Source organism: Tinamus guttatus, unplaced genomic scaffold (assembly GCF_059628265.1).
Source record: "Tinamus guttatus ecotype Peru unplaced genomic scaffold, ASM5962826v1 Tinamus_guttatus_pri_ptg000576l, whole genome shotgun sequence".
NCBI lineage: Eukaryota > Metazoa > Chordata > Aves > Tinamiformes > Tinamidae > Tinamus > Tinamus guttatus.
Window position 1 is genome coordinate 61,311 of NW_028289110.1, and position 24,697 is coordinate 86,007.

General features: G+C 61.9%; 1 protein-coding gene across 1 annotated transcript; it reads right to left on the reverse strand.

Annotated features, from left to right (window-relative positions):
• Positions 1 to 497: 497 nt before the first annotated feature.
• RIPOR1 (RHO family interacting cell polarization regulator 1) lies at positions 498 to 24,481 on the reverse strand. Its single transcript, XM_088534599.1, has 22 exons — positions 24,369 to 24,481; positions 12,110 to 12,236; positions 10,308 to 10,457; positions 9,761 to 9,839; positions 9,397 to 9,420; positions 8,828 to 8,881; positions 8,320 to 8,472; positions 8,171 to 8,234; positions 8,039 to 8,082; positions 7,680 to 7,805; positions 7,116 to 7,264; positions 6,743 to 6,872; positions 4,612 to 5,430; positions 4,251 to 4,390; positions 3,783 to 3,957; positions 3,466 to 3,601; positions 3,172 to 3,333; positions 2,893 to 3,051; positions 2,334 to 2,530; positions 2,157 to 2,240; positions 1,654 to 1,744; positions 498 to 622 (listed from the first exon to the last, which is right to left on the reverse strand). The coding sequence occupies exons 1-22, from the start codon at positions 24,451 to 24,453 to the stop codon at positions 525 to 527; spliced, it is 3,246 nt and encodes a 1,081-aa protein (XP_088390725.1). The 5' UTR covers positions 24,454 to 24,481; the 3' UTR covers positions 498 to 524.
• Between the last annotated feature and the right edge of the window lie 216 nt (positions 24,482 to 24,697).

The window sequence follows — 24,697 nt, forward strand, 5'->3', positions numbered from 1 at the left end:
CAGCAGAATATATTAATATCTTATATATCATTTTATTTAAGTCCTGAGGACTGGGTGGCAAAGGGTGACAGTCCCCACAGCCCAGGAAACTCCTGGGAAGAAACAGCATCGTTTCCAAAGTGCAGGTCCTTCCGGGGAAGGGCACGCGCCCTCGAGCAAGAGGAAGGGAAGTGGCAGAGAAGTCCGGTAGGTCTCTGCCCTGCTCCGGTCCCAGCAGCTGCAGCCAGCGACGGGGCAGGTAGGACAAGCTCCCTGTCATTTAAATAGCAATCAAAGGGCGAGAGGTACGAACCCCTCCCCGCCGCAGGGTGCCTACAGGCCACCCCAAACGGCCAGTGTCTAGGGGCAGGGGACACGGTGCTCTGTAAGGCAGTGAGCGGCGGCAAGCTGCTGGTAGGGGTAATACTGCAGTGCGCTGCTGAGGGTGGGCGCCTCTGGGTGCTGCCTTGGCCCAGTCCGTGCAAGCCCGGGCTGCCCAGCGGTGCCGTTGCCCTGAGGGACGGCAGGCAGGGGCGCGTGGTGTCTCAGAAAGCTGTGCTGGCCATGCTGGCGGGTGCGAAGATCCTCGGGAGGCTGTCCAGGGTCTCCTCTAGGCGCCGGTGAGCTGATTTTCCGTCCTCCCCTGCAAGCACAGGTTGCGGTGCGTGAACCTGCGTTCTGGAGCCCCTGCTCATCCTCAGCCACCTTCTCTTGCCTGGAAGGGGGGCTGTGGAACTGAGCCCAGGTGACACAGCCACAAAGCCCAGAAACGGCTCTTGCCCTGCCTAGCACAGCCTTGGACAAGGTCCTGGCTGGGTTCAGGCTCATGAAGCCTCCAGGGCTCTCGTATTTGATTCAGACATGGCAGATCGTGTTCTGCAGCTGTGCTGTGCCCACAAGGCAGGGCTTGCCTGCAGCTCAACTTCAAGCTCTGGCTGCTGACCCCATCTCACCTGCATCCTAAGCAGCCGTGCACGCCTGTGTGTGCTTGCTCCAGTGTCCCCAAGGCTCCCCAGCACCCTTGCCTACATGCAGGGACAAGGATGTCCATGCTGCAAAGTGGCCCAGCCACCTCTGCCCTGGCACCCCCTTCTTCCCGCAACACAGATCTGCGCATAGCGGCCATCCCGCAGCGGGAGGTTGTGACATGGACAAATGGCTGCAAAACGGGACACAAGGTGCCTACAACGTGCCGGGTGTGCCACGGAGACGGGCTCTACAAACAGCCAAGACGCACGGACTCCAAAACACGACGTGGCTGACAGGCTCTAAGACGAGATACTTGTGAGCAAAGCAACAGGAGCAGGGACCAGGGACGAGGATGGCTCACGTGTCCCAACCTGTGCAGCAGCTGTCACGACCCGGAGGCCTAGAAACCCACTCAGATGGTTCTCTCAGTGCCATCTAGCAAATAATAAATAACAACCACACTTAGCACTCCGGCGCCAGGGGTGCTTCCAGCCCTCACTGCCCACCGCCAGCCTGCTCTTGCCTGGGCAGAGTTTGGGGTGCTGGCACAAGGGAAGACATGAGCCAGAGCAGATAGGGCTAGACTAGGCAGGGAGGAGCCCAGGACACCTTTTTCCCACAGGGAATGCCAGCGCATGGCACTGGGAGATGCCCCTTGGGAGCCCTGCATGGGGAGGGAGCAAAGCAAGGCAGCAGGGCACTCACCACACAGCATCAGGCTCTGCTTGGCTGCCTCCCGCACAGGCTCCTTGTCTGTTTGGCACAGGTAAACCAGCTGCTCGATGCTCTCCTTGGCCTGTGGGAGTCAAGGCACAGGGCTAAATGTGGCTGGGAGACCTGGCAGCAGGAGCACAGCCAGGGGGAAAGGCAGCATGGATTGCTGCAGCTCCACAGCAGCTACCAGGCTGGCATGAGTGGGTCCCAAAGCCTCTGTCGAGCTCTCCCTCGTCCTCCCGCTGCCCAGTCTTGGGCAGGAACATCCCTTGGCTTGGTGCTTTCCCTCCCCTGGGCCTGCCCCTGCCTGGTTCTCCATTACATTTGTCTCCCTGCTCCAGCTCCCCCATCTCAGGAGCAGCGGGATGTGGCAGCACCAGGCAGCCCTTGGACACATCCAATTCCTCCAAGTCCACCCTGCAGCTAGGCCAGCCCTGGCACTAAACTGGCACAAGCCCCGGGACACTACCAGCTTCTCCCTGTAGCCTTCTGACCTTGAGGCAGCCCAGCGCTGCGCACCCAGCCACGCGCGTCTGCACCTCCTCGTCCTCCAGCTGGTCCAGGTAGCACACGAGGGCCTGTGGGAGAGCGGGCGTCAGGGCTGTGCCCTCGGCTGTGCCAGACAGGGCAGGCAGCCTCCCAGGCCACCTCATCCCAAGCCCAGGACGTACCCGTTGGCGGAAGCGGGGGTTTTCCGCCAGGCTGCGGAGCTGGGCTGACACGGCGCTCACCACCTTGCTGTTACCCTCCACGAGGAGCAGGCTCAGTGCCTTCAGCCCCTCTTTCTTGAGACGGCCCTCGGGCACGCGCTTCAGGGCCCGCAGCACCACGTCCTGGTCATCTGAGTTCAGGTTTTGCGCCAGCAGCACTGTGGGAAGGGCCTGCTAAGCCGCGGTGCCAGAGGCCTGGCTCCGTTGCTGATTTGCCCCTGCTTCCTCGGGTGCAGCCTTGGGCATCTTGCAACCCCGCTGGGCAGAGGGACCCTCATGCAAGATATTCCCAGAGACATCCAAGCCAAGGTGCCAAGGGACAGGTGGAGAACCAGGGGAGCCCAGGAAAGAAGCACAGGAGTGTGCTGCACACAAGGGACGCATCAGGCCGATTCCCCCCATCCAAGGATGGATGTCTCGGGGCAGGCTGTGGAGTTGTTATAGGTTGCTCCTCCACAGCATGGATGCAGGAACCTCCAGCACCCGTGCCAGGGCCTCACAGGAGCGGGAGAGCACCCACCTTCCTCCGCCAGCTCCATCATGTAGGCGTCCAGCACCAGGGCATTGAGCGACTCAAAGTGGCTCCAGTACTGGAAGATGGTGACCTGCTCGCTCTGGGCGCTGCCAGGTCGCCGGGGCAGCCGCCGATTCAGCACATCCTCCACCACCTTCACGCACACTGCAGGGAAGAGCCCAGGTCAGGGTGAGTGGGGTCTCCCCAGTGCGCCTGGCACCCATAGCCGGGTGGGTGGGAGGATCTGGCAATGCCCTTGCCAAGCACTCTAGGGTGCCGACTCACCTGCGTCAGCCAGGCCGGGGTGCCGCTCGTTGATGAGCGCTGCGTACTGGGTGCTCAGCACCTGCAGGAACCGCTCCACGGGGCAGGTGTAGACGTTGGGAAGCTCCACGCAGAGGTCCCAGAAGGGCAGCACCCCGTCCTTCTGTGTTGAGAACTGCACCACTGCGGGGACACATGCGGTCAAGCCTTCCCTGGACCCTGGCAGGCCAAGCCAGGCCCACGAGAGCGGGGCTAGGCCCAACGCAGCCCGGTCAGGGTGGCGTAGACGGGCGTCCCTGCGCCACAAGCCGTTACCTTCGGCAGCAGAGCCGGCTGCTCCCGATCGCTCCTCCGTCAGCTGGCACACGATCTCCAGCACCTGCGCCTCGCGCAGCAGCCTGTCCAGCGCGTACATCTCCCGGCACCGCAGCGGCCCGAAGGTGCCCAGCTTCTGCAAGGCACAGGCAAGGCGCTGAACTCAGGGCCAGAGGGAGACACCCAGGCCACAGCACTGGCTGTGGCAAGAGCCCGCACGAGGAGGGTCATTGGAGCTGCCTGGTCTGCCGGGATCCCGCAGGCCTCCCAGACCTGGCAGCCTCCACACAGGCCCCGTGGCTGTGCCCCGCGCTCACCAGCAGCAGGCAGTTGCAGGTGTTGAGATGAAGCACCAGGGACTTATCCAGGAACTCGTTGCCCGTGCTCATGGGGTCTGTGCTGCCTTCGGAGCAGCTGCACAGGCCAGCGTCGTCCGCCCCCATCTCAGAGGCGCTGGGGGCCCCGCTCCCACGGCGGGCTTTGCCAGCCCTCCTGCGAGCCAGGAAGAGATGGAGCCATCAGGTCTGGGCAGGAAACCCAGAGTCAGTCCTCCCTTCCCCACCCATCGCTGCAGGAGAAGCAGAGTTTCTGTAGGACCTACAATGTTACTCCAATTGGGCTGCTCTGGGCTAGGCAACGGAGGAGATCCCAGAAGTGCAGGGCTGTCTCTCAACCCAGACCCCAGAGAAAAATGGGGTGGCATTACACTCCCCAGAAAGGTTGGGTCCCTGGACACTCCTGTCCCAGCTGCCCCGCACCCCGTCTTGAGCCCCGCTGCTGCGCACCTCTCATCCCGCATGGCCTCCTCCTCAGAGCCCTCTGAGTCATCCATGTCAGAGGTGTTGAGGAAGCTGAAGCTCTCCAGCGCGTGCTCCACCGTGAGGCTCATGCTGGAGGCCCGGCTGAGGAACACCCCCTGCTTGTGCTGTGGAGGAGCGCATGGCTTCGTCAGAGCTTGGTGTGCTAGTCAGCACGGCCTGGCACGCTTGTCCCTGTGTACCGCCAGCCAGGATGGCTATGCCGTCCTCGTCCCCAGGCCCTGCCAGCTGGGATGGCCCCAGCACCCTCATCTCTGTGCCCTGCCAAGATGGCCCCACCACCCGCATCCCCAAGCACTGCTGTGGACTCCCTCTGAGGCCCCCTCACCAGCAGGATCTCCTCCAGGTGTTTGAGCTCCCGTTCGAGGGGCTGCAGCTCTGGGAACTGTCCCCGATAGTCTTCCAGGGCTGAGCCCAGGAGGCTGATGGCCTCCTCCAAGCCTGAGTCCACGGCCTTCACTCGTGGCACCTCAGGGGGAGCGGCAGGAAGGAGCTGGGTGTGGATGGGCCTCTCCTCCGTGGAAGTGTGTGCTGGGCCCGTGGCCTGTGTGGGGGCTTTGGTGTCACAGCCACCCTGCATTGGTGCTTGGCTAGCCACCGGCTCTGCCCGCGTGGCCTCCACCTCACAAGACTCAGCCCATGACACCATGCCGCGGGGCTTGGCCTCGAGGCCTCTGTCCTGCCCTGCCCAGGCTGCTGGCACCACGTTTGAGGCACCAGGGAGGGAGTCTGTGTCTGGCTCGCCTGGGCCAGAGTCCTCTGGGCTTGGAGAGGGCTCCCACATGCCCTCCACAGCCTTAGTCTCCATCGTGGCATCCAGGCTGGCTTCACTGATGTGGCTCAGTGTCCGGGAGTAGGGCACATGCCCGTTGGCCATCACATCCTTCTTGGAGCTGCCTTGCTCCTCTGGCCGCTCGGGCAGCCCTGGTCCAGCAGGGATGCTGGCTCCAGCGCCTGCCTCCTGCTGCTGGGAGAAGGAGATCTCGATGGCTGGGGCCGAGGCCTGTACTTCTGGCTGCACAATAGGCTTGTGCACCGTGTGCCGGGTACTGCCTGACAGCTGGGGGCTTGAGGAATCATCCGATGACTCCGAGGAGATGGACCAGGCGGTGCCATTCTCCAGTTCCTCCTGGCGCCGCAACATGTTCTGGGAAGGGAGAGGACACAGTGCATCAGCTGGGCACCTGCGCTGGCCGCACAGCTCCTAAGGAGCATTGCCATCACCTGGGCTGCCTTTCCATCCCATTGAGGGGGCCAGGATATTCCTGAGATGGAAGGCACTGGGGCTGCTGCAGCCCTTGGACTCTGGGGATCTCGTGACGCCAGAGAAGAGGTCAGCTCCCTCCAGCTGCAGGACCCTGGGCCCTGGAGCTGCTGGCTCAGTCCTCTTGCCCAGCCTGGCTCCACAGTCTCAGAAAAGAGGAAGGCAGAAGCCTTGCACATCATGTCCATACTGCCTATGTGCTGCCACTCCTTCAAGTCCCTGACCCCATATCGCAGTGGGGAGGGAACCAGGAGTCCTGCTGCCCAGACCCACCGCATGCACCCCGCTTTGCTGGGTGCCCTTCCAGCACCCCAGCAGCCCCCGGGTGCTATGGGAAGCTCTGTTGCAGAGGAGGTGCCACGCACGGAGCGCAGCCTTGCCACACGCCACGGCTATGAGGACAGCTCCGGCCCCACCACCAGCCCGCAGGGGGCAGCACCAGCCAGCACGCCACGTCACACCAACGCCACGCCAATGCCACCAGTGCGGGGACACGGACACACCTTCTACTCACTACTGCCTGGCTCTCACACGAGGGCTCACAGATGGAGGTGCAGGAGCAGCCCACACGGCCAACGCTCCCGGGGCCGGGCTCCAGCGGGAGCTGAGGCCACTAGCGCTCATTGCACCAGCATCCCTGGTGGCTCTATCCCCTAATGCCAGCCAGGGCCCTGGCTGGCAGGATCAGGCCATCAGCTGGCAGGATCAGGACCTCGGCCTTCGGAAAGGCCTAGTGAGTAGGAGGCAAGGAGCAGCTATCACTACTGCAGAACGGCCAAGCCATTGGGCTAAGCTACAGGCCGGCTCCAGCCCTCGCACTTACACAGCCCTGCTGCGGCCATCTCCCGAGCTCGACCGAGGAGACGTCGCCGCAGGAGCAGCTCTGAGACAGCTTCTCGAAGAGTGTCTCCCGAAAGATGTCCAACAAGGACCAGCCGTGCTTGTCGGCTGCCCGCGCCGGGCTCTTGGGCAGAGAGAAGAGGAGCCGTGAACACGGGAGGAGCAGGGGCTTACAGGCTGGTGTTGGGAGGCCGTGGCCTGGTGGATGGAGCAAGGGGTATGGAGGGACAAGAGAGGGACATCTCTCCTCTGCCGTGCCACCCAGTGGGACCTAGCAGGGCACACGTAAGTCGACGAAGGGGCTGGGTGGACACATCCCTGCACAGTGGGCAGCTCTGCCCCGCGCCGCACTTACGTAGAAAGCCTGTTCCCGCAGGGATGGTGTGTCAGGTGGGCTCTGGTTGTATGTGGAGAACCGCTTGTTCACTGTGGAGGCCTTGTTGACAGTGCTGGCTGCTGAGGGCTGGTCGTCCTTGTCGAAGGGGCTGGTGAACAGAGCAGGGACATGAAGGGTGCAGGCCAAATGATGGGGTCCTGACTCTGCTCTGCAGTGAGCAGGAGGGATATTGGGACAAGCAGGGCCCCATGGTCCTATTCAGTCCTCCTCTGGCACCCCATAACTACAACCCAGGATGGGGGAGAACCCAGAGCAGGCCAGCTCTTGCCTTGCCATGCCAGGCATCCCTGCCCTGCCATGCCCTGCCAAGGATGCCTGCTGAGGTACTCACTTCCAGGTCACCTCCAGGCTGAGTTTGATGGTACCCAAGTCATTGATATCCACAGCCACTACTTGAGGTAGAGCTGCAAAGAGGTCCTTAGTCTCACATGACACATTGCCCACCACGACATGGTTGGCCAAGCTCTTAAGCTCCGTCACCTGGGGAAGAAAGGAGAAGAGAGGATGAGATGAGGGCACTGAATGCTAGGCACACAGCACCCTTGCTGCTGCCTGCATGCCACAACCGTGGAAGAGTACCCACTCCACCCTCTCCAGCGAGGATTAGGTCTCGGGTCCTGGAGGCAATCCTTGGAGAGATGCAATGTGGTAGCTGGGCTGCAGCAAGCCCCCACTGTCTCTCAGTGCTGCATCTGGTGTGCTCTCCTCCCACAGGCAGCTCATGGTTTTTTACAAGTGTTTAGAGCAGTTTTCCCTTGGGGCATGGCATAACCTCTGCTGCTGTTCCCCTACATGGCTCCCAGGGCCCCTACATGGCTCCCAAGAAAGGTGGTGCAGTGCCTGTCAACCCACATTGTCTCTTCCTCCTATCTGCTCTATCCCTAGAGCCCTGTACCTTGATGGAGAGGAACTCGGTGATGAGGGGCAAGAAAACCATCTCCTCGCTGTCCCACACCTGCTTGCTGTTCACCTCAATGCGCCCCCGCAGCTTCCACCGTTGCCGTCCATACTTCATGAAGATCTGGGGAAAGAGCAGAGGCATGAGGGCGGAGGGAGACACAGCACTAGGATGGTGGGTGCTCTCCACACCTTCCCAGGCATGTCCAGGGCTTCACGCCACCCGTCACAGACCCACACCAGCCCAGTCAGCAACGCTACCCCAGGTCAGGGTCTGTCTGCACATCCCCATGCACAGCAAGGAGCACAGGGTGGAGGATAGTGGAGCCTGACCCATGTCCCAGAGGTCCCACCAACCTCATACTGGTCACCAGCACACAGGCGGGCAAAACCTGCCAGTCCTGCAAGAGAAGACGGAGGGGCGTCAGTGCACAGCTGAGCCCATGGTCGGGAGGGAGCAGTCAGTGGAGTCCCCCTCCAGCGTGTTACCTTTCATGCGGACATGGAACTCGCCCAGCTGACTCTCCAGCTCGCTCTCCAACAGGCACATGTTCTGGGGCAGAGGATGGAGAGCACCTGTCAGTAGCAGCCCCCAGGTTCAGCAACCTCTTGACCTACCCCCATGCCAAGCTCCTCACCTCTGTGTACTCTTTGTAGCCCTTGCTGGCCTCAGCCAGGCTCTCACGTGCCTCTCGGCTGCCCGGGGACCCTGTGCTGTAAGCCTTGACCATGTTGTGGGCCCCATCACGGAGTCGCCGCTGGATGCAGTAAGCCTCATAGAGCTCATCTATCTGCAAGGAGAGGCCCAGAGCTGCAGCAAGGGGCAGGCTGCTGTGTTGGGAGGGCCAAGCAGCAGGCAAGGACCATGGGCTGGCCAGCACCAACTTGCTACACCTTAAGCCTTTCCTCGGGCAGCCTCCAGGGCACCCTGCTCACGCAGGACCACGTGCCCGGTGGGACAGCACATGGCTGCATTTGTGCCCAGACATGGCTGTAGAGCAGGCTGAGTGGGGCTCAGCACAAGCTTGCCTTGGCATTGCTGATGCATGACTCATGCGAGGAACAAGCTGGGAGTCAGGCAGGGAAGAGTCCCATGTTCCCAGTGCTGCAGGGACCACAAAGTTGATGCCAGACCCCAACTCTTACCTTGCTAGCATGAAATTCCAGGCGACGCAGGAAGCGCTCTATTGACTTGACTTGCTGGAAGAGCAGAGGGGACAGTGTCAGAGGCAAGAGCAACCCTCCTGAGAGGGGCAGCAGGCCAGGATGTGCCCAGGCCTGCTGCATGCCCATGCCATTGATTGGGACGTGCCCTGGTCATTGGCCCTGCTGTGTGCAGGACTCTGCAGAGGTGTAGCTGGTGGCGAGCAGAGCCGAAGCTGAGCTTGTACCCACGAGCTGACAGCAGCCTCCAGCCTCTCTTGTTTTGCAGGGTCCAGGGTGCTCTTCTCCCATGTTCACCCAGGCTAAGAGCTAACCCAGGTCACCAACCACAGCTTCTGTGTACAAGAAGCTGGCTACAAGTCCCTGCTTGTCCTTGCTTCATCCCACCCTGCCCAGAGTGCCCCAATCCCATGCCGTAGACACTGCCCTGCACAGACGGAAGGGCAGGTACTGGCCGAGGGGACACTGCTAGAGGAAAAGGGGCTTGCAGCAGCATATTGCTGGCCTTAGGATGAGGATGGCAAAGGTGACAGGACACTGTTCCCACTTACCTTATCCAGGTCGTAGAGAAAGCCCTGGGGGAGAGAGGAGAGGGATAAGATGCAGCACAAAGCCAGCTCTGCCCAAAGAGACCCAGCACATCACGCAACCACCACCCATAGCGTGTCAGAGGGGACATGGAGCACCCAGCCAGGGCTGCAGAGATGTGCAAGACAACAGAACAGGAACCCTGGGCAACCCAATGGCTGTCACAGGAACAGGCTCTGCCCAGGGCACAGATGGACAAGGGATTGCCCCACCAAGACCACGAAGCAAAGTGCTGTTCCCCATAAGACCCTTCTCTCCCAGGCACCCAGGCTGTACCGAATGGAAGCCGGCTTGCCCAGACACGTCCCTGGGGGCTGTGACACTCACCAGGCGCGAATTCCTCTTGGACTCACGGATCTGGGTGCTGAGCTTCTCCAGTTCCAGCTGGTGTACCTCCAGGTAGGCTCTGGGGCGACAGCACCACAGCGGTCAGGCTGAGGTGGCACGCGTGGCCTGGCCCCTGCCAGCCACAGCCCACACTTTGCCCATCAAGCCAGCTCAGGCCCTGTGCTCCCTTTTCCCACTTCCCATGTACAGTGGCCTTGAGCACCTGGACAAGGGAACCCACAGGCACCCCGCTCTAGGATGCAGAGGGTAGGACCAGGGCCAACACTGAAGCACTATGACTGTCCCCCCTCACTGGGGACAGTCTCATGGAGATGGTGCAATCCCGGCCCTCTTGTTGCCCTGGGGGACCTCAGGAGCTTGCACGCTTTCTCCCGCACTGCTTCAGGACCCTGAGGCACTGCACAGAAGCAGGATTGAGAGGAGAGAGAAAGCTGCTAATCCTGTCCCAGTCCATGCCAAGCAGTCCCCTTACCCTCTGGGCCTCCCTGACTTCAACCTCCCAGCCACAGGGAGACCCAAAACTTACGTCAGGCCCTTCTTTAGCGCTTCATACACCTCATCCAGGCGGTTGGGCTGAGGCACCTTGGGTGGCGGGGATTTGTGGGACATTGAGAACATCCTACTGACCCTGGAGCCAGCCTTGCGGGAGACGGTGGGGGTGAAGGACGAGAGGTTCCTGCAGAGAGAGGCCGGCAAACCCAGCACGGCCAGGGTGAACACATAGTTGGGGGCAACCCCAGGGCCTCCCAGCCTGCCAAGTCACCTCAGTTCAAGACCAGAGAGAGCCCCAGAAAGGAGGCCAGGTCCTGGGAGCGCTGCGTCCGGACCTGCCTGCCTCTCCCACGACTCCCTGCCAGCCAGTCTAACCGGCCAGCGGGGCTGGGCGAGACAGAGCCCCGAGCGGCTGCAGGGCTGGGCAGCGCTGCCTGCCCCGAGTCTGCACCACTGCTGGAGCCAGCCAGGGCCCCGGGTCTGGGGTCGCAGCGTCTTCATGGGCCCTGCTGGCTCTCACTGCCTCCAGGCAGAGAAAGCCCCAGGCCCAAAGTGCATCCCATGCTCCACATGTGACAGGAGCAGCTTTGCAACCTCCTGAGTGCCAGAAGGGATGGGATGGGCAACCCACGAGGTCCAAAGTGACTGGTGTGAAGGTTCAGAGATAGGTGCAAACACCCTGAAGCAGCACGTGCATTCAGCAAGGCACAGGGGTTAGCTGGGGCCTGCACGAGTGCATGAGCCACAGGCACTATGGCCACTTGTGTCATCGCTGGCCATCCTGGTGACATCTCAGGCCCAGGACAGTCTTGGACCCTGCGTGTCAAGGTGGATGGCTCCACAGGACAGCAGTGAGTATGACAAAGGTCTGTGAGACCTCTACAGAGGGGTGGAAAACACTGCTTACTTTAGGAAAGGGATGCAAGGAGGAATGAGAACAGCCCCTAAGATGCATACGACTGCCCAAAAGCCAGGGCTGTCAGCAGCAAGGGCTCAGCCTGAAGATGGAGAGCTCTGTAATGCCACCCCACAGCACGGTGACACGTTCGGGAAAGCAGCCTGATGCTATGCCTCTCTGCACCTCCCATCCTATGCGGCTTCCTGGAGGAGAGGCCAAAGACTTCTCTGAATCTTTGCTGGCAGGGGCGGGAAGTAGTGAATGTCTTGGCCTCACCCCAAGCCAGAGTGATGGGCAAGTGCTTGCTCTCCACAGCCATTCCTCCTCATCCTCATCCTCCAGGGCCCTGGATGCAACAAGCATCTCCCCAGAAGCCGCTTGGCTGCTGGAGTCCATCCAGCCCCACCTGTATTCGCTTTTCTGAGTGACCACGAGCTAGGCTGGCACCCTCAGATCGGGAGGTGTCTCCATAGTGGGCAGCTGGAGCCTGCCGAGCTGGACTCACATCTGCTCCTAGGCACAGGAAGCTCTATCTGGACTTGTGCCCACACAGCTGAGGTGTCCACTGTGTGGCAAGAGGCCCTCCTGAGGCCAGGCTCGCTCGTGACACTGCTTTCTGCTAGATGTCTCTCCTGCCTTGGAGATGCTGGGTGCATCAGGAAGTAAGGAGCCTGGCTAAGAGCTAGGAAAAAAGGGATTACAATGCCATGACCCAGCAGTCTAAACCCATGGCATGCCCATGTCCCAAGGGACACCTGCAGCTCTGTGGTAGAGGGAAGTCGTGCTCTATCTGCTCTTCCATGGTCCAGGCGGGCTGCACGGCCCTCATCCAGCCTGGGATGACTCTTCCTCCTGACTGGGATGTGGCACCATTGAGTGCTGGGCTGACAGACCCTGCCCTGTCCTCATCCTCTGCAGTGTGAGCACCCAGCTCTTACCTGAAGGGTCTCTCCACTGATGAATTGACTCCTGCGAATGACTGGCTCCTATTGATCTTGGTGACGAGGACTCGGCGCTGCGGCCGCACAGACAGCGACATCGTCGAGTGTGACCTGGAGGGCCTCCCTGCGGGACACAAGACAAAAGGGTTACCCATGACGAGGGGGAGCAACAGACAGATGGACGCATCCCAGTCCACGGGAACCACAGAAAAAGCCTGACCTCCAAGGTCCACCATGGCCCTTCCAGAACACAGACAGGTCCTACACGGTGCCCTGATCTGGCCATCTCCCCCGCAGCCTCATCCCACGTCCCACTGCCAGGAAGGGCCCAGGGCTGGACCTGGCAGCCCAGCCCTTTGCCGTCTCCAAGCTCGCTTCCGTTTGCTCCGGCTGCCGGGACGGAAACCCATGGACAACAAAGCACTCTGGAAAGTCCCCAGCTGTAGCCAACAGCTCTGTGTTGGGGAACGAAAGGCAGAGTAATCCCCAGAAGGACCCTGGAAAATCCGCATGGACAGTGCCCATGATGGGGACAGCGAACAGGAACATGCCCAAGCCCACTGCTGCCACAACCCCTCTGCCCCCAGCAGTGCAATGCCAAAGAAACAGTGTCAGGAGCCCCAGATCTGCTGCTAGTCCCTGTCCAGTCCCTGTGACGGCTGCCCACGCTGCGCAGGATCCAGCAGAGACACCCGCGGTGCCATCGCCACCACCGCGTCCCTCCCCTGGCTCCTGAGCCAGTGACCGCCCCGCTCGCCAGCCGCGCTCCCAACCGGCCGTGGTGGCCCAGCGAGTGCCCCGCGTGCTCGGCCACCCCCCGGCAAGGCCGGCCCCGCGCGCAGCGCCGCGCACACACCTGCCCGGCCGCCCCGAGGCCATGCCGCCACGTGCTCCTCGCCCCGTGCCCAGCTGCGGCCTGGGCTCTCGTGCTCCAGCTCCAGTGGCCCCGGTGCGAGCCAGGGCCGCAGCACCACGGCGGTGACAACTCAAAGGCGGCTGTCACAGACAGAACCCTGCCGAGCGCAGCTGGGGCACGGCGGGCCCTGCGGCCTAGTCCCGCTGCCCATCCGTCCCCTCTCCTTGGCGCCTGTCCCCCAGCCTGGGACCAAGCAATCCAAGGGCGCTGCAGGTCCTGGAGCCCGGGAGTCAGCTCAGTGCCAGCCCCTCCAGTTTCCAGGACAACACTGTCCCAATTAAGCTCATTACCAGGAGCTGTAATCCCCAGCAGCCTGTCTGACCTGCAGGGCCTGGGCAGATTACCCTCTGCAGGGCTGTTTAATCAGCTCCCTGCCGAGCGAGCAAGGCCTACGGAGCCGGGCTTGCTGCCCCAGCTGGGTGTTATGGTGCCTAATCCATAGGGAAGCGCCTGCCAGTGCTGCAGTGGGACGGGCATGTGTGGGCCAGGTCACTCTCAGCAGCATAAGGAGAGCACAGCCCACCCAGGCCATCCTGCCCAGCCCCCGAGGCCGGCTGAGGGCACAAGAAAGTTCTGAGAAAGGCCCTTCAGGCAGGAGCCGGTGCTGAGAAGGATGCTTAGGGCATTGCCAGGAAAGATGCTGAGAGCATTCCCTGGGGAGCAGGGTGCTGAGGGCATCGCAGGTGAACAGGATACTGAGGGCATCACAGCAGAAAGAAATGCTGAGGGCAGTGGTGGCGGATAAGGATGCTGAGGACATCCCAAGGGCAGAAGGATGCTGAGGACATCAGTGCAACAGCAGTGTCCCTCCCCTACCCAGCTCTCTGGAAAGTTAACATGATGCCCAGGATCTCTCATATACTCCAGCAGCTTGGGGGGCCAAGGTGGGACACGCTTCCAGCCTGCCTGAGGCCACTGGGACGGGGAGCATCGTGATGAGCTGTGATTCCCACAGGATCACATCCTCCTGTGCCAGCCCAACAGCCCCCGCTAGGCTCTCCCCCAGGTTGCACCGCACTGCAGGGCCACGATTGCTGCGAGAACGAGTGCAGAGAGGCCTCGTCCGGCACCACGGGACCGCTCAGCAAAGGGGTTTGCTGCCAGGCAGCCCAGTGAGCGGCCTGGAGTCCTGACTGTTCATTGCCAGCCCTTACCCAGGGCTGCCAGTGCCAGCTCCTGCCCTCCAGTCCCCTCCACGAGCACCCTCCAGTGTCCTTGGGCTGTGGTGCCCTGCAGCCCAGCTCCATGCCACAATCCCAAACTCATTCAAGAGCCCCCAAGCAGGCTCTGCTTTCCTGCCAATCATGGAGGGATGCTCCAGCCTGGCATTCCCGGGCACCGGGGAGCAGCAGGGGGTAGCTGGGCACGGGTAGCAAGGGGCGCCTCGTTCCAGGAGGTGGCTGGGCAGGCCGAGCACGGGGGCTCCTGCTCCAGGCACGCTCGGCTCTTGGAGCAGGGAAAGCCCCAGCGCGGTGCATTCCAGACATTGCCGAGATAAGAGGTACCTGGTACCGCTGCGGCTGGCCATGGCAGTGCGCGGAGCCCACGGAGCACTCCTGTGGGGCAACCACCAGCCCCATCTCACTGCAGGCTCCTTGGGGAAGCCCTTCCTCGGGCTCAGAGCGAGGCCAGCGCCAGACAGAGCAGCTGCACACACATGTCCCTGCCACCAGCCGAGCGGGGGGCACGTCCCTCCCTCTCCTTGTGCTCGTCCAGAAAGGGTCCCTGCCGCGAGCAGTGGGAGCCTCACGTCCCCATGCCCCAGAGCTCCTGTCCCTGCCAGCCCCGCCAAGGCAGTGCTCCTTGGCCCCGAGAAGAGGGTTAACACTCACAAAGCCGCTGTCCGCTGGAACCTTGCTGGTCGCAGCGCCTCGGTCACGGGCTGCCTGCAGCCCCGCAGGGACACAGCGGGGGGACCCCGGAGCCCGCCGGCTGCCGCTGCCCACGCCGGCGGCCAGGAGAGCCCAGGTGCCGGGGGCCGGGCAGACCGCTTGGCAGCGAGCGCCGCAGTCCGCCCCGTGGGCTCTCCAGCCTGGATGCCACCTCTTCTCTGCTGCGCTTGGTGCTCTCAAGATGATTTGGATATGAAGAATGCTGCTACCAGCTTCCTCTCCGCGCACGGCATGGGAGGCGGGGGGCAGTCCAACCGGCTGGGTTGGTCCTAGCTGGTTTCTGTTTCTGACACTCAGACACCAGCCTCAGGTCGCTCTTTCGGGTTTATCAACAACTGCGACAGCTGGAGACGCCCCAAGAGCCCAAACAGGCTCCTCCATACCCCCAGCCCTCCTGCCGTGGGAGCTGCGCTCTGACCAGCACATCCAGAAACGCCACCCAGAAAGGTGCATCTGAGGCCAGAAGCGCCCAAGGGTGCCCAGCAGGGCCCCGCCAGCGCCCCATGTCCCCAGCGCCAAGGAGCGGGGCCAGAGCAGCAGCAAGGGCTGGTGAGGGGCTTCTCCAGGGGGGCTGGTGCAGCTGAGCCGCAGCCCCCATGCCGATGGCACATGGTGACCTGCACACAGCCACCTCCCTGGGCACAGACACATCCCTCCGTGAACTCAAGCATTTGACACTCCTCCTCCTCCGCAGCCGAGCGGCCGCATCCTTGTTTGTACAGCTGCATCCCTGCTGCCTTAGCCCCCGTGTGTGCCCCAGGCCCCCGCCAGCCCCTTCCGGCTGCGGGGACAGCGTTGGCCGCTGCCGTGCACGGGCTGCAGCCGGTCCCCCTCCTCCTTCCCGCCCGCCCCCTCCCAGCACAGCGGCCGGGAGCATCCGGGGATTAGTGCCGAGCCGCCTGGTCACAGAGGGCCTGGGAGCTGCCTCTTCTCTGACCTCCTCCACGCTCTGCCTCCCCTCCAGGAAGCGAGGCCCTTCCCTGCCTGCCCCCAGCGGAGCCGCCACGCAAGGCAAGGAGGGGGAAATTTTTTGTTGGTCCGATGAACCTCATCACAGCTCCCCATGACTCACCAGGGAAAAAAACTCCCCGCGATAAGGCCTGCCCCCTGCCCCGTTGAGGCAGCAGATGCTGCTCTGGCTGCTCTGCAATGGGGCCAGTGACACAGAGGCCCACCGGGCTGCCGAAGCCAAAGCCTGGGTACAGTGGAGGTGTCCACCCTCGCGCCCGCGGGACACCGCCCGGCCCCTCGCGCTGAGTGGGAGGGCAGCAGGAAAAGGAAGGAGCTGGGACGGTGAAGAATTGGAGGAAATGCTTATTTACCCCTCGGAGTATCCCTGAGGAAGGGCAGGGCAGGACGAGGCATAGGCGGACAGTCCGCGCACACTTTGCAAAGGAACTTGCAAGCTCCCACCCGGCTGCCCAGACCAGGGCACCCGCTGCCTCTTGCCCTGGGGTACCCCGGAATTCCCAGGAGACACAAGTCCCAAACTGGTAGCCAGTGAGGCCACCGAGGAGGGCTGGGGCAGTCCCCACTTATGCTGAATGTGAGCTGTCTTCTAGGACAGTTAGGAAACTGGCCCAGGACTGCGGTGGTCACAGGGAAGGGGCTGAATGCAGCAGGCTGGGTCCCTCAGAGAAAGACCAAGCACCCAGCCAGGATCCCCAGCCCCTTGGGGACCATGGACATGGGTCACCTCCCTGCCCCACCAGAGGGGACGGCCTGTTTAGGGCAATCAGACCCACTGCAGAGATCAGGAACCTCCTTGGAGGTGCCCAGCAGACCCAACTTAGTCCCCATATGCAGGAGACCAGCCCTAGGATACACGAGCTCTGCCCGCTCCCGCTGGGGCCACAGTGCCAGGGATGCTGGACACAGCATCCACGCTCTGTTTATTCTCATTATCTGTATGGAGCAGTTCGTAGCAGAGGAGTCTTGGCGCATGAGGGAGAAGAAAATTCATTTGCCAAGGACAGACGCATTGCTCTGGTATCCAAACGTGCACCATCCTGGAGCCCCAGCGTGCCCTATGCCCCAGCCAGGGAGGGAAGGCTGTTCCCGTGCCCATCAGGAGCGAACACGCCTGGAAACGCACACTCAGTCCCAGCCAGCATCCACCTCCACCTTCAGATACGGACTCCGGCACCTCTCCAGGGCCACGTCCCCGTGCACCCTCCTGTCCCCTGGTATCACGTCTCCGCGCTCCATAGTGACAATGTCCCCTCACTGCCCATCCCTAGTGTCCCCGGCAGGGACAGAGCTCCTCCCTAGGGCACAGCAAGTGACGTCACTCACCCTAAGATGACCCCCAGTGAAAATCTGGGTGCCCAGCCTCCTGCTCCCAGCATCCGCATTGCCCTGCAAACCTCCAGCTGCTGAAGTCCCCCCAAATGACCAGCGTCTGCCTTGGCTAAGTGTTGCGGACGCCCACGTCCACCACATCCATCAGCCATCAGCATGAACTTGGAGAAGGGACTAGAATGCAGCTGGTGTCCCCACAGACTCCCGTTTCCTGCCTGGCACGGGAGCACCTTATGCCGTTGCTCTGCACTCCCCGAGCCCGTCCTCGGATCTCCTGACCAGGACAACACGCAGAAGACAACCCCAAGTCACGTCCCCTTCACCTCGCTCAGGCTGGGCAGTCACAGGCCCACAGCTCTCAAGCCACCTCACACAAGGCCCTCTCCACCCAGAGGACCCCCCAGCCCCCTCCAGGACCTTGCAGGGGGATGCGGGCAGAGGGCCCCGCGCTGCCAGCGCTCGGTACCTTGGCGTTTGCCGTTCATAGCGGGCGGCGGGCGCCCCTGCGGCTGGGGCTGGCGTGCCGGGCACGGCGGGCGGCCGCCGCCGGCTCTCCCTCATGCCGTGTCCCGCGCGGCCGGCCCGGGAGGGCTCCGCGCGCTGCAGTCTCCTCCCACACTTCCCCTGGTCCAGGGCTGACATCACTGACCGGCGCCGCATCCGCACGCTCGGCCTGAGTCAAAGCCCGGGGAAGGGAGGACATCCCTTACGGCGGGAAGGGGCCCTGCAAGCGCTGACCTGGGGCAGGGCCCCTCCTGGCTGCCTCCTCCACTTGTCCCTTCACAAATACCCTGAGCCGCACAGGGTATTTGAGACCAGCATCACCCTCTGAACAAGCTGCTGGCCTGAAACCAGAACCAGAGACTGCATAGGGGGGAGATGTTGCACTCACGGTCCCTCACTCCGGCTCCATGGACTTCAGGTGGGCACAAACCCACGGGGCAGAGCGACTCGCACCCTGGCAGATGAGGCTCACAACCACTGCTAGGGATGAGCCGCACTGGAGAGACCTCTCTGCTCTCTCTTCTGGATGGCCTTTCTCCTTGCTTTGCTACAGGCGGCACAACAGGCATTGGCATGGAGAGTCCCATGGCATCCTCATGGAGCATCCCATTACTTCACCACCGCATCTAGTGGCTGCTTAGGAAAAAGGATTTCCTTGTTCAGATCTTCCTAGCTCGTGCTATCTGGGTCTCCAGAGTCCTCGGGAGGCTGGTTTTGCTCCAGACTTCCTTCCAGGACTCTGAAAGGATGATGGGTGTGATTCTCACGTGGGAACCGAAGGGGATGGTTGTTAAGGCTCTAACAAAGAAGGGTTTCTTTCCCGCCTGTTCAGTAGGCGTAGGAGTTTGGCCTTACAATCAGCAAGGCATGACTGAGGAGCCAGTCACACCAAGGATGCCCCATGCGCCTGGGGAGTCCAGCTCCCAAGAGGCAGGCAAGGGCTGAGGACAGGGAAAAACTCCTTGCACTGAACTGAAGGGGAGGATAAACCTGGGTCCCTGTCCTTGGCTGCGACACACGCAGAAAGTGGCAGAGCTTCCCTGCATGGTGTATCCACAAGGATAATCAATCCCTCAAGCAGCCGCATTTGGGGCAGGAGAGGACTACGGACCAAAGGACCAGGGTACTTGGGTCTGGCTACCCCTACCACCCCAGCCCTCTTTATGCCTTTAGCCTTGTCTCTGAAGGAAAAGACCAGAGCAGCCTAGCCCCATCCAGTCTGGGAAAGGCTGGCGTCATCGCAGCAGGAAGAGACACCTCCCTCCCAGGCTCCTTTCCTGTTTGCTGCCGCTTTTAAGTGAAGTAGGGCAGGGCTCGGGAGGAAAAGCCTTGGCGCAGAGTCCTTATGAGGTGCCTCTAGACATGGGGGTTCTCCAGGACCACTAATATCCTCCTGAGACAGTGAGTCAACTGAGGGGCTGCCTCCCCATCCTGGAGCTAGCCCGGCCATAGAAGGGCACCTGCACGATGCACAAGGCCAGGAGCTAGCGGGGCACCCAGGGCCACTCTTGCCTGGGGGCATCACCACTCCAGCAACAGCCCTGCTCCTGGACGCAGGGGCTCCATGGCTCTGCCAGGGCTGCGGATGGGTGAAAGTCCCACCACGCCAGCCCTGCTGCCAGCGCTGCGGAGCCGGTGCCCGGCCCGTGTCCAGGCTGTGCGCCTCCAGCTACGGCCCATGCCAGGCTTGTTTGTTCTCATTAAAGTTTAACAAGGATTCTACGCTAAAGCCGCTGGGCGTGCGGGGAGAGGCGCTTCCCAGCGCCGTGCAGCACGAAAAGAGGCCTGGGCCTTGCAGCTAAGAGGCTGGCAGTGGTGGCCTCGCTACCGTGCTTGCGGACACCCACCTCTCCTTGCCCTGGAGCCCTGAAAAAGCTTTGCCTGGTGCTGAGGGGGTAGCCCATACCCCGGGCAAGGGGTCTGCATGGCACCATCCTGGGCATTGCCCTTCAGTGGACATGGGCATACGCTTTCCAAAGGCCTTGGAGGATGCCCGGGCGTGCAGAGGATCTTGAGGTGCTTTGGCTGGCACAGGCCACAGCGGGTGCACAGTGGCTCTTGCCAGCAGCAGGACACTTTGCTGGGACAGCGCAGGCGAAGGGCGTGAGCAGTGCTGCCAGGAAAGCTTGCGGAGCGGCGGAGGTAAAGGAATACGTGCCCACAGAGCCTGCCTGGCCACCTGGGCATGCAGAGCAGGTGCTGGGAAGGGGGAGGCCATGCAGAGAGGTGCAGGCCACCTCCTCTGAGCTCAGGAAGCCCCTGAGGTGCTCAGCACACTGGCCCTGAGCCAGCCAGCCAGGGCAACCGCATCTGCCCCTCCAACACAGCAGCGATTTGGGCCTCCTGCCTGAGCCACACGTCTTTCACAAGGTCTCTCCGTCACGTGCTGCTCTGCCCAGGCCTGGAGAGCTCTCCCGGGTCTCTCCCCTCCCAGCAAAGCTATGCCTGGCATTGCTCTGATAGCCAGGGCATTCCTGGCACTGCCCACAGACGCAGGCAGACGGTCCTGCCCTGTTGCCAGCCCTGCTGCAGGGTGAAGTTTCCCTCCCAGCTGTAGCAGATGGGCGCTTCACTCCCCAAACCCTGGCTGGTGGCAATGCCAGAAACACAGGAGCAGTGACCATCTCCAGGCAAGCTGTGCAGAGCTGGGCAAATGGAGACCTGGGAGGCCCAGAATGGCTTTTCCCAATGGCCCAAATCCCGCAGGAATTGGAGGAGCGCAGAGAACCCAAGAAACAGTCCTGACACTGTGCCGGGGAGGTACCTAGGCACAGACTGGTCCCCAAGCACAGCGGGGAAAGCTGCTGGGCTCCATCCCATTCTCCTTGTCCCATGCTCTGTAACAGAGGCCACAGCAAGAGTCACAAACAAGTTTATTCTCATTTCTGCTAAGACTTTTTTTCCTCCCTTAAAATATCAAGTCTTCAATAACTAACCTGTATTTGGGAGAGCAGAGGGGTAGCTTTTGCCAGGATCCCTCTGCAGATCCCAGGCTGGCTTTTCCCAAGCACAGCTCTCCCAGGCCAAATCACATCTCACTCCAGATGCAAAATTAAGTCACAGCAGAAAAGCACCCCAAATTTACAAACACTCATGCAGGCAGCCATGCTCGGACACATGTGCTGCTGATGGAGGTGCAGCCATGGCCAGTCAATCCCAGCAGACAGAAGGAACATCAAGATGCCACAGAACACATCCCAACATTCCTGTCCCCTGTGGAAAGTAGGAGCTGCCCAGACTCCACATGCTGTGGCAGTGCTCAGTCCCAGACAGGTTCCCTTGCTGCCATGATGCCTGCTTGGAGCCTCGTGCTATGCCAAGGAGGAGCCAAGCTCAGAGGCTGTGCCCCTCATTGCATCACTCAGCCATCAGAGAAGCCACCCGCCCCAGGGGTGCATCCCCCAGGTGCACAAGCACTAATTAGACAAAGGCCAAGGTGATCGGGTAGTTATTTTAGCCCGCTCCCTGCTAAGTGCTGCTCAGACACAGGCACCGGCCTGCCCCAGCATGGCTGGAAGCATCTCACAGCTGGAAACGTGGCACTAAGGGGCACCTGCCAGCCTCAGCCATCCTACTGCGGGCACCCCGCAGCCTGGCATCTGCACCACAAGCTGAGGCAGAAGGCACTGATGTGCAAAAGAGGACGGGGAGCTGCATTGTCAGCACCTCAGCATTGGTCTCTTGAGGGGGAAACGAGCGTGACACCATGGGGGTGACCCAGGAGTGAGCAGGAGGTGACGTTTCCAGCCACAAAAAACATCGTTGCAGCTCAAAAGGGAGCCACAGTGAACGAGGGGGTGATGGCTGCAGGAAGGCAAGTCTCTGTATAGGGTAGAAGAGGCCAGTCCTGGCCTGGGAGAGCCTGATCCCAGCCTTTGGGCTTACCACTACTATACTAATGAGGAACTGTACTTGCAGATCCTCTTCCTCCCCACTGCATGAGACAACCAACACCTCTAATCGAATGCAAGAAACAGCAACCGGAGAGGCCAACGCCAAGATAACACGGCAGCCCGACGCCGCAGATCACAGCTCTGTGCCCCGAGGGCTGGAGAAGAATTAGTCCCTGTGACAAGGGAGGCTCTACCTGTGGCGAGGCTGGCGCCGGCACCATAGGGAGCCTCCCTTCCCTGGGTGGACATCCCGCCTCTGCGGGGCTCTCTTCTTGCCCCGCTGCAGGAATCCCATGTGGATCTTTCCTGGTTGTGGCCTGCCCATCTCCCGGAGCTGCTCAGGGAGGAGCGGCACAGGCAGGACCTGGGAGACATTGCTCCTCTGCCCTCTGGCCGTTACAGGGCAGGCGGAACTGGCACGGCCATGGTGGCCCAAGGGGGCCAGGCAGCCCAGCTGGGCGTTGAGGCTTGCAGCAGGCTCAGCCCTTTCCCCGTCACTTCCTTGCATCTTCCTGATACGACGTCAGGGCAGAAATAGAACAGATATAAATGGCAGCCCTATAAATAGCCCCAAAGCACAAGCCGGGGAGGCAGGGGCAGTGGAAGCAGCCCTGTGCTGCCTTGCTCCAGCCTCATGATGGCCTGGACTTGCACAAAGCCTGTCCTGACCTCGCAGCCCAAGCTCACCGGCCTCATTCTCCAAGTTAGAGCAACCCCAGAGCACAGCGGGAGCTCTGCCATGCCCACCATGGCCTCTGTGACAATGCAGACTTTTGGGGACGTCAGGGAGAGCTGCCCTCGTCCATGCGCTCCTGGACACAAAGCTTTTCTACAATCCCTCTGGGGGCTCCCCAGAAGCTGGGGGTCCACCTAAGCCTCCAGGGAGCAATCCTCCACACATACCAGGAAGAAAAGGGCCCCTGAATTCCTGCCAGGAGAACTGCAAGGACAAATAACCCAGGAGCTACACGTCACCACCTGCAAGTCCCCAAGTCCCTGATGAGTTCCTTTTGGGGTAACAGCAGGTGTGGGACAACTGTCTGCCTGAACAGGGATGCACCCTGGGGCTCCTCTCCCTGGGCATCCCACCAGGCCTTGCCATGGCAGCAGAAGACACAAATTCCTGGGCAGAACAAGAACACCAGACAGAGGTTGGAAAGAAGTCACTGGGCTACCACCAGGCCAGCACTCAGCACATCCAGAAAAGGCAGGTCAAGTCTCCAGCACCCATTCATCATGACAGGCATGGATAGCAAGCAGGGGAACCAAACATGCTCCTCCAGGACAACATGCCCTGCGCTGGCACAGCATGGGCAGCAAACCACCAGACCAGCTAACACGGCCAACAACCACCCCTGTGCTGGACAGTTTTGTGCAGTGCTGGTGTCATAAGCTGTGTTAGGCCTCAGCCCTCTCCCAGGGGATGTGCCAGGGGACCAACTACCTAGGGAACAGGTCCCCGACTGGCACAGGATTTATAGGAAGGTCAGGATTTCTAGCCCCAGTAGTCTCTGGCAAGGGTAAAATCCACTGGGCCTGTTTGCTGCTATTGGTGGGGGGTCATAGACTGATCTCCTAGGCTAGGCCAGGGCAGAGCCTGCCCAAAGTGCGGCAGGGAAGGAGTTAAAGGTGCTTGCAAGTGCTTCCTTGGCAGGCTCCGCAGGGCTGGGAGACAGGAGGATCGGGCCAGCAACAAAGCAAGATCTGTCCCATTAATTCCTCCAAGCATTTTTGTTTTCCTCCATTGCTAAAGCTCCGTAGCCATGGAGGAGGCAGCACCCAGCTGACGTGGCCATGCACCCAGGACCCTCAGGAGCCTTGCCCCGGTCCCCAGGTGCCCTGCTCTGAAGCAGGGGACAAGAGCAGCAGAGGGAGATGGGGCAGTCCCCACTCCGGGACGGGCACAGAGACAATCGCTCCAGCCTCAATCGCTCCAGACTCAGCGGCACCTCGACGACTTTGAGGGCAGCGGGGCTGGAGCTGCAGCCTCCTGCAGACACTCACAAAGAGCCCTATATGGACACGCTCGCCTTTCCATTTGTCTCTTGCCCTCCTGGAGCGGGGCTGGGAAATCTCAGCATCTCAGCCTGACATGGGTGGGATTTCCCGGCCGCGACACGGCCAGGGCTGGGCACCACTAAGCTCAAAGCGCCCAGCTTGCTGCAGAATCAAAACAAGCGGCACCACCGCCACACAAAACACAGAGGCTGCCACAGAAACTGGCCAGAGTGGGGGCCGCCAGCCCAGCGACCGCCTGTGCCGAGCTCAGCCCAGGCACCGCAAATCCCAGCCCCAGGAGGGCCTAGTGCTGATGGGACGGTGGCAGGGGGACAACCCCAACACTGCCCACGTATCTCCGTCCACTACCTCGGCCCATTGCAACGTGCGGGAGTGCCTGTCTGTCCTGCACAAGGATAGGACAGAGCAGGGGGCCGCCTGGTGCCGACCCTGTCCCCACCCAGGGGCAGCGCAGGCAGCGCGGCTGCCCTGGGGACCGGCTCGCAGCGCACCCCGTCCTGGGCAGGGCGCTTCAGAGCCACCACCGGGCTGCCCCACCGGGGCTTGGGGTGCCCTTCCCAGGGAGGACGAAGAGCCCATCCTGCCCTGGGCCAGAAACGAGGCTTGCAGGGAATGCGGCCCTGCAGCTACGCGCCCTCCCGAGGGGGAACGCGACGCGATCCCCTCTCCTCCCCGTGACCAACGGCTTCCCTGGGGCCAGCGGGGCTGTGCAGGCCCCGGGGGACACTCACATGTCCTGTGCAAGGCGGGGGACGGCGGGCAGCACGGCGGCGAGAGCGGGCCTGGCTTGGTGCATCCCCTTTGTTCCACTCCCATGGACAGGGAGCAAGCAGGGAATTCTTAGAGGCAATTGGCAGCGCCCACCCTGGCCCTCTCCATGGAAACGGCAGGAGCCATGTGATTTCGGCAGGAAACCACAGGCAGAGCCAGCGCGAATCCCCGGCAGCGCCTCCCCCGCCAGCCCTCTCCGGGAGGAGACAGCCGCTGCCACGGCTATGGCTGCGGGGGCTCCGGCCGCGCGGGCCCCGCCGCCCCCGCCGGCCCTGCGGGTTGCACTCCG